Source organism: Sinocyclocheilus grahami, unplaced genomic scaffold, assembly GCF_001515645.1.
Source record: "Sinocyclocheilus grahami isolate Dianchi unplaced genomic scaffold, SAMN03320097.WGS_v1.1 scaffold17.1, whole genome shotgun sequence".
Lineage (NCBI taxonomy): Eukaryota > Metazoa > Chordata > Actinopteri > Cypriniformes > Cyprinidae > Sinocyclocheilus > Sinocyclocheilus grahami.
The window spans coordinates 2,637,770-2,646,808 of record NW_015505196.1 but is presented as its reverse complement, the minus strand read 5'-3'; the positions used below and the strand labels follow the sequence as shown (position 1 = coordinate 2,646,808).

Here is a 9,039-nt window from a genome sequence, read left to right as displayed (position 1 = left end):
GGTGAAAGAATTTTAGCCCAAAGAACTCACACTGTGGCTCACAGGGGTGGTGTGATCAAAGCTTCTTATTGATAAAAATAGTATCTACAATAGGTGTACAATAGGTTTGTTTCATACTTATATATTGAACAGGCAGAATGCTGTACTGGTTAAGCAGTATTGGTCAGAAAAAAAGGTCTTGTTTTGCAGAAAACAAGAACAAAGCACTTAAGGTTTGCATAAAATATTAAGAACTGTTTTCAGAGAATATATGTGACATGTACTGGCATTGAGAGTTGACGTAAAAGACACAGTGGGCAAAAAATGTGACAGAATTATGTTTTTATCTTTATTTTTGTCTAATCTTTTATAATGATATCGTAATTATTTAATGTTTGAATAAATTAACACAATAAGAAGTGTGTATAACATAGTGTATAACAGCCAAATTCAAATGATTGCATCTCAGCAATAGTTTGGAATAGAAAGGAAGCTGGAAGAGTTTTTATTGCATTAATTATAATGAAAATATTATCAAGCAACACTGACGAATTGTTTTCAAGCATAAATCTAACAACATTTAGTGTACGCTTACAGCAAGAAAATAAACTGACAATGGGATAAGAAAAATAAACTCCAGTAAATTGATCTTGTTTTAGGAATGTTTATATATATTTACCGGAAAGCAAGACTGATTAAGAAAACTGGATTATGCAGTACAGAAACAGAATTTATAAAGTAAAATAAAAGTTTTCACAGCTTCATTTTAATCTCAGAAGTCAAGAGTTAAGACCTGAAGCCACACGATACAACGGCAAGATATAAAATTTTATTTTATAGACTCTGGCTGTTTCTCGCCTGGCTAGCAGAAGTTGAATGAAATAAAGAGCGAGTAAATGAAGTGTGGGAGGAGACGATCAAGTGTGCTGATCTGACATACTCAGCATTTTCAGCAATTGCTCAACTTATCTCCATTTAATATCAGGAGAGAAAGGTACATACTGTATTTAGTTTTACAGCATACACACACACACACACACACACGCTCAAACACCAAAAAACTGTGGGGCGACAACTTTATGGCTGTTCTCTGAGACAGCTCTCCAATACGTCTCAATTTCGCTGCCATATGTTTGCAACACAGGTGCCATTCCAGAGCATAGATGGACATTTGTCATGCAGCAGGCTCTATTAGCCCCATCGTGTCCGTCGCTCTCCAGGGACTCTGCATAGAGACCCTTTACATGCCCAGTAACACTGACTTAAGCCCGATCTCTGACCTCCAGGCCTGACCCCTCTCAAAAGCCCATCCACGCCTCTGGTGATTGCAGAAGGGAAGTGTAACCCAGCCCCTGTCCATCTCCTCTGGCTGGGAGAATGTAGTAGTTGGCGAGAAGGCCTGGACATGTCAGTCCCAGACGATGGATGGGACAGATGCAGGTTTTATGGCACCGAATTGCGATCGCTGACGGACAACCCTGCCTGCTGTAACTCATAGGACGTGGCCCGTCATGCTCGTGTGCAGCAAAAATATTTTAAGTGCCCTTTTGATTAGGATTTCACGGGCAGACTTGAAATTACAGCCAGTGCAATTTATCTCTTAATGGGGCTGAGTGATAGCTATTCCAAAAAAAAAATAAAAAATGAAAGTGGCGCTTATCTGTACCAGCACATCTCGGGCCCGAGCTTGTATTTCAGAGCTGGTTCATCAGCAGACATTTGACCTGCAGTGTATGCGTGTGAGCGGGAGACAGTGTGTGCAAGGAAACGGAAACACTAATGTCCTGACACCCAGAGTGTCAGTGCTTATATCCACGCTGTCAAACTCTAGATTACCTCACATGTCCTTCACCCACACCTGTCAGAAAGCTGGGAGCACTCGGAGAGGCCTGTCATATCGAACATCCACCCTCCTTCTTGTCTTTCCTCAATGCTCATTTTGTAAACCTTTCCTCCTGAAAGAGGCTTTACAAAAGGAAAGGCCTGAGTCGCTCAATGGGGAACGTCCATCAACGTCCATCAATGTCTCTTTGCTGCGTCCACTCACAATGGCGGAGTTGGGCAAAGGGGGCGCAATGTAGTCAGACAAGAGTTGCGTGTTGTGGGGAGGAAGAGAGGTGAATGGCTAAATGGGGTCTAATAGAGCTGTGAGAGGCAAAAAGCCAAAGAAGGACTGTGTTTTTGAGACAGACTGATGGTGGTACTTCCATTCATGAGGCTAATGAGACTGTTTATTTACGTGACATACCTTGTGTGGCTAAAATGGGTGAGGGGAAGGGAGAGGTTTGGTTCTTTTAGCTACGATGCAGGATGGCAAACAGAGGAAAGGACAAGGTGGTGTTCCCCCAGAGTCTGTGATTAAAGAGAGTGGTATCATCTCTGATATCTAGAGCACAACTGGGCTGAGGCTAAACTCACTGTAGATGTAGCTGGCCACCAGCTCCACTGCCCTAGATTACAAAACAAGCGCTTGACTTAAAGGATTAGTTCAGCCAAACATGAAAATTCGGTCATCATTTACACACCCTCACGTTGTTTCAAACCCATTTAACTTTCTTTCTTTTGTGGAGAACAAATTATAAATATATCAGTGCTGTCAAACGATTAATCGCATCCAAAATAAAAGTTTTTGTTTATATAATATATGTGTGTGTACTGTGTATATTTATTATGTATATATAAATACACACACATGCAGTATATATTTCAAAATTATTTACATGTATATATTTATATTCATATAATTTATATTATATATAAATATATTTATTAACACACACACACACACACACACACACACACACACACACACACACACACACATATATATATATATATATATATATATATACAAAAAAATCTTAAATATATACATGCATTTGTGTATTTATATACATAATAAATATAAACAGTACACACATATGTAAACAAAAACATTTATTTTGGATGCGATTAATTGCAATTAATAGTCTGACAGCACTAAAATATATTTTTTAAATACAGTTCATTGTCGTCTGTGCAATTACGATGACACACCTTAAGAGTATTTTAAAAAAGACTCATGTGACTACACAGTTAAAAGTCATTATTCACTAATAATCAATCAGATCAGTTTTGTGAACATTTACATTTAACTCATTAAAAGTCACTATCAGGACATCATTATTTGGCCCATGACTTAAATTTAGGTCTGTTCCTCTCATAAAAATATTGTATGGTTTCAGTAGACTTGGAATAGAGTACATAAGTCACACTGACTTGTGTTTGTAAACACATGAGTGAGTAAATTGACTGAATTTCTAGTGAACTATTCCTTTAACAAACATATGTAATAAGAGGGAGTGATTTTGAAGTTTTGGAGCTCCTTGACAGGCAGAGTTGTGCATTTTCATGGACTGTTGATGGAGGCATTTGAAGAAATGAAGACTGAGACGTCATGTCAGATGTGTTATGAGTTGTTCTCGCTCATTCCCTCTGAGGATGCCTGAGAACATCACTTTTTTAGAAATGAAGAAATGAGAAGTTCAGTGTGCATGTCTGGCATTATGATAAGTGGGATTACTCTCTTTCCTAACTGAAAGGCCTGTAAAATGTCAGCTCTCTGTCGTCAATACGTGTCAAGATGCTAAATTGACATTTCAAAAGCGCACCAGTCATTGAAAGCTAAAGCTGTCATTCGGAGGGCTTGACAGGAATGGAAGGAAAGGTTATTTGTCAACAATGTGGCGGCCTGTCATGTTTCACCTTGCAGAACTTCGCTCTTTTTCATTGGCGGGGGGATTAATGCAGACCGCAGTGGGGAGTGGGCGGCCATGCAAAAAGCTGAGTGACATATCAAACTCTCAACTTCCTCACAGATAAACACATTACACAAAGATGATTCGCATCACTGGAACACAACGCAGCCAGACACAAAGTGTCAAGGCTTCTCTCAGATGCGCGGATCACAGACGTCACATCTAATGATGTCACAACAGGACAGGCGGCAGAAAGGAGCTGTTGGACAAGATAGACATTTCTTTAGAAATAATGTCCAATAGAAGCTTCATGCCCCCTCAGATTTCTGAGCAAAGTGGGTTATTAATTAATTAAACTTTTTAATAATTAAAAAAAAAATATCTCGCTTAGCATAACAAGTGAGCAAAGAATATCACATTGCCATAAAAAAAAACTATTAAGGAAACATTTAAAAAAAAATCATATACATACTTTAATACAACAAACTTGCAGACTTGCTCAGTAAAGGTACATTCTGTCCTGGGTTGAACAAAGCTCTTTGAGGAGCATGTTTACATCTGAGGAGCATGATTGCTTGTGGTGAGAGTGATTGTGAAGGACAATAAACAGGGAGCATGATTCACATGAAAAGCTTTCTTTCTGCTGAATGAAACTGGAAAAAAGAGAACTGCTTGATTAGCTAAAAGCCAGAGCTAAACTACAACAGATGCTTGACACTAGTCTATCATTTTATGATGGGAGGCTAAAATCTGTGTTTTCCTGTAGAGGAGAGATCAAGCCTTTGCCACCGTATGCAGGCCTCTCGTCTCTTTGTGTGGGATCTGGACAGGACACCACGTCCTCTGATCAATGACCCAGACAGAATTGAAAATGCCTCTTTTGTGAAGCGTCAATGGCTGACAGGTGTGCGCGCATGTGTGCGGGTGGGTGACCGAGGGGAAAAAAGGGGTCCGATATGGGTGCATCGAAGAGAAGACACCCATTCTTCAAAAAAAGGAGGTGGGGAAAAAATAAAAAAGTGGGTGATTCAAGGTCTCTCCTGCTGTCTTTTCCTATTTTGCCACCACTAGCGCGGGCTTCTGGCCTCTAACAGCCAATTTAGCATCAACCCCCAACAGAGAACAGCCATTACCGAAGAGTAATGAACAGAGGCAGAAGGGACAGCTCACCACTCGACTCACTCTGCAAATTTCCGACCAGTCTGTGGCACTGTGGGAGATATGTGGGCTCCCACCTTCAAAGAACTGCAGACGGTGGCTTTGAACGGTTATTAATGGCGGTGTGTCTGAGGTAAAGCAGAGGCCCCTCGTTCTGGGCGGCGCAGCTGAAATTGTAGGTCAAGCAAATGGAAAGGAGGAAGCTGAGTTCCCTGTTCTTGCTCCCGCTCGTCAAACATTCGGACAGTGTGCTATTTATAAAAGATAAATATCAGCAGGTTGTGACATTTATCTGCCTGGCTGTCTATGATTTTCTGAGGGACAAAGTGGTTAAATATTGACAAACTCAAGGGCAAATCATTACTGGAGATCAATTGAACCTCTACCCTGCGTGACACGCTACGATGAGAAAACGGGGAAAAAATATTTTTTTCTGAAAACAAATGGAAAGCGAAGGAGAGGGAAACAAAGAAAAGTAATTACACCATTCAGAAGGTTGTAAATTTCTCAAACTGTCAAAGCGCGTGTTGTTATGTGAAAGGCAATTTAAGATGTACCAATGAAGTGGAGGGAGTCTGACATTAATCCTCAGCCTCAGAGCTGAATTGCAGGTTCATAATTTGGCGTAATTCAGAGTAATTGCTGTGGGGTTTGGAGGGATATTATTTCTTTTTTCCACTTTCATGAGTCCCCTGATATTACCACTTGGAGGTGAATTAAAGTGCAAGGTTGTATTTCCGAGGCAATAACGCATGAGTCGCAATGCTGTATGAGATTGTATGCAACATCAAATTGAATGCAGAACTGTGATAAACAGCTTCCCATTTGAGATGAGAAAACCAGAGGAAACATATTTGAAAAGTGTTACCCTTTCAACAACCTCAGGCCTATTGTCTTCCATCTACCGAGGCTATGTTCGTGGAATATTTTCCTTTTGCGGTATCTGTCTTTTCTGCACTAATTCAACAGGTTGTTTGGCTCACAGTGACCAGCAGGAAGCTCATGAATACCCACGGCGAGTACGCTCAAGGTTAGGGGTTCACTCAGGCAGGGTGATCATTCACAAGCTGATGGGCAAGCTAATCGCTAGCTGTGCCAGGTGCCGGACAACCCCATTACCTTGTTTGACATCGACAGCTCTCAGGAAGAATGAGAATTATTTAAAAAGCTGATGACGAAACGTTTTGGGTGGTAATGTATTTTTAATGAGCAGGTGAGAACGAATGTTTGCTGCAGCAGACGGGAGCTGAGCAACACAAACACGAGACTGACGCGCACACACACACGCATGCCTTTTAATGAGGCGAGCAGGGTTGAGTGTTACACTGAACTGTAACTGACATACAGTTGCGCTCCCAATTACATCCAACCCGCGCAAGGAGAGTGGAAGCTCTTCCTAACAGCCCAATGAAGTAAATGTTACACAGAGAGAGGCAGACAGACAGCCAGAAAGACGTATTACTGGTGTCAAACATGACTCCATGCAACCTTGGTGCAACTGCCCACAGACCTCCAGCAAGACAATACACAAGGTTCCTTTCAGAATGAAACACAATATTAATCTTTAACACTTAAATCCATTATAAATAATCCAATGTGGAATCACACAAAGTTGCATCACATTTGTGAGTGATGGAAGAAACTTCATGAATGCACACAAGATGTGCTTTGCAGTAGCTTATATATATACAGTATATATATATATATATATATATAAGTGGTCTTGTATGTCTTCCATTTTCTAATAATTGCTCCCACAGTTGATTTCTTCACACCAAGCTGCTTACCTATTGCAGATTCAGCCTGGTGTAGGTCGTCTTCCCAGCCTGGTGCAGGTCTACAATTTTGTTTCTGGTGTCCTTTGACAGCTCTTTGGTCTTGGCCATGGTGGAGTTTGGAGTGTGACTGTTTGAGGTTGTGGACAGATGTCTTTTATACTGATAACGAGTTCAAACAGATGCCATTAATACAGGTAACGAGTGGAGGACAGAGGAGCCTCTTAAAGAAGTTGTTACAGGTCTGTGAGAGCCAGAAATCTTGCTTGTTTGTAGGTGACCAAATACTTATTTTACCGAGGAATTTACCAATTAATTCTCTAAAAATCCTACAATGTGATTTTCTGGATTTTTTTTTCTCATTTTGTCTCTCATAGTTGAGGTATACCTATGATGAAAGGCCTAGGCCTGTGCCATGAAATACGTAAATGCATGTTGTAAAGATCGCGACCAAACTCCCTTTCTGATTTTAAAACGTAAGACAGTACCCAGATTCGAAGACTACAGTAAGATTGAACTTCTACTGTTAATAAGATTTTGGTAGGCTACTATTAGGTGGATAGCCTAAATGTCCTAATTCAGATGGGCTACCTGTTTTTTTTTTAATGGTATATAAAAAAGTGTATATTTTTTTAAAATGTGGATTTTTTTTTCGTTTACCAGTTTTTACCATACTTTCAAAACAAAAATTAAAATAGGAAAAATATGCAATATGAAAAAAATTGAAGACAAAATGTGTTTTACTGAGAAAAAACAAGATTTGTTTCATCTGGAAAAAGGGGGGTCGTCTTATAATCAGGGTCGTCTTATATTCGGGCCAATATTTGGACACATATTTTTATATTATTTTTATAACTGTAGTAAAGTGAACAAAATTACAAAATAACACAGATGGGAATAATGTAGAGAACAACTATATATATTATTTAATCAAATTTTAAATTAAAGTACAGGAAAAAGCATATGTGCACAAAACCCCCCAAATATTTATGTAAAGGTTTTCATGTATGAAACTATTTTTACCAAAATAAAATGAGACAGCTTCGATCTTCAGGAAACTTCCTATTTTTGCATTGTGAAACCCTGTGCTGCACGATGCGAAATGTTGGAGTTCTGAAAAAAAACCTCTTCCTAGACTAAACAGCTCCAAAAATCTATTTTCAGAGGTGTTATTCTAGCCCTAACCTAACCTCTTTCCAGAAAAAAGCACTGTTTGAGTGAACGATGCTTCTGATCTGCATCCAACCCTGATTCATCAACTTTTACAGCCCCATTGGACCGTTACTGCCCCCCATCTGGAGCTGGATCACACTGAACTGTTCATTCTCCAGCAGGCACTGATGTGGTCGGCTAATTTAAACTGTGGCCCATACGCCAGATTTCTCTCCCTATTCACTGAGAAAATCTGGAGGCAGCGAGGAGAATGGAAGTTAGAAGCCAGAAAGCGAGAAACAGTAGGAACTTAAGCAACCTGCGTGGCGGAGTGAGCAAGGCACAGAGTTGGAAGCCTCCGTCGGCCCCGGTAAATGTTATTGGAGTTCCTGTGCTATAAAATTGCTGCTTTCATGCCCACTGCACCTGACAATAGCAATCGGTGTGTGAGAGAAGAGGAGCCCGACAGGCCTGGTGACCCGAGGCTCAGTTTCAGAGAGTCCGCACTATGGTGCGCTGGCAGCTTCAGCAGGCCCCCTGGCTGGCTAATTGACAACAAGAGTCTATGTTGGATGGGTTACGCAGACGGAGGGTAATCGCTCTCGACGGACATAGCTCTTGTTCGCTGTCTGTCTGTCTATCTTACTGATGCGTATTCTGCATTTCAAGCAGGTCTTGATCTGAAAACAACAGAATAGGACATGCTTATTTTATAGGCCCTTTTCTCAACCTTTATTTTTATTCTCACAAAGAAAGGCAAATCAGCAGGTGCTTTGGGAAGTGTTTTGGGAAATGCTCAGGCCATGAATCACATAATTAATTAATTTATATATACAGGTGCATCTCAATAAATTAGAATGTCGTGGAAAAGTTCATTTATTTCAGTAATTCAACTCAAATTGTGAAACTCATGTATTAAATAAATTCAATGCACACAGACTTAAGTAGTTTAAGTCTTTGGTTCTTTTAATTGTGATGATTTTGGCTCACATTTAACAAAAACCCAACAATCTCAACAAATTAGAATACTTCAAAAGACCAATAAAACATTTTTTTTTTTGTGAATTGTTGGCATTCTGGAAAGTATGTTCATTTACTGTACATGTACTCAATACTTGGTAGGGGCTCCTTTTGCTTTAATTACTGCCTCAATTCGGCGTGGCATGGAGGTGATCAGTTTGTGGCACTGCTGAGGTGGTATGGAAGCCCAGGTTTCTTTGACAGTGGCCTTCAGCTCA

The 9,039-nt window shown here is 40.1% G+C and overlaps 1 protein-coding gene across 1 annotated transcript in view; it reads right to left on the bottom strand.

Annotated features, from left to right (window-relative positions):
- Positions 1 to 1,827: 1,827 nt before the first annotated feature.
- Positions 1,828 to 9,039, bottom strand: part of LOC107552026 (teneurin-3-like) — a 135,512-nt gene continuing 128,300 nt past the window's right edge. The window contains exon 5 of the mRNA XM_016233836.1: positions 1,828 to 1,934. Within this exon, the coding sequence (XP_016089322.1) occupies positions 1,828 to 1,934 (107 nt within the window). The remainder of the gene's footprint in view (positions 1,935 to 9,039) is intronic.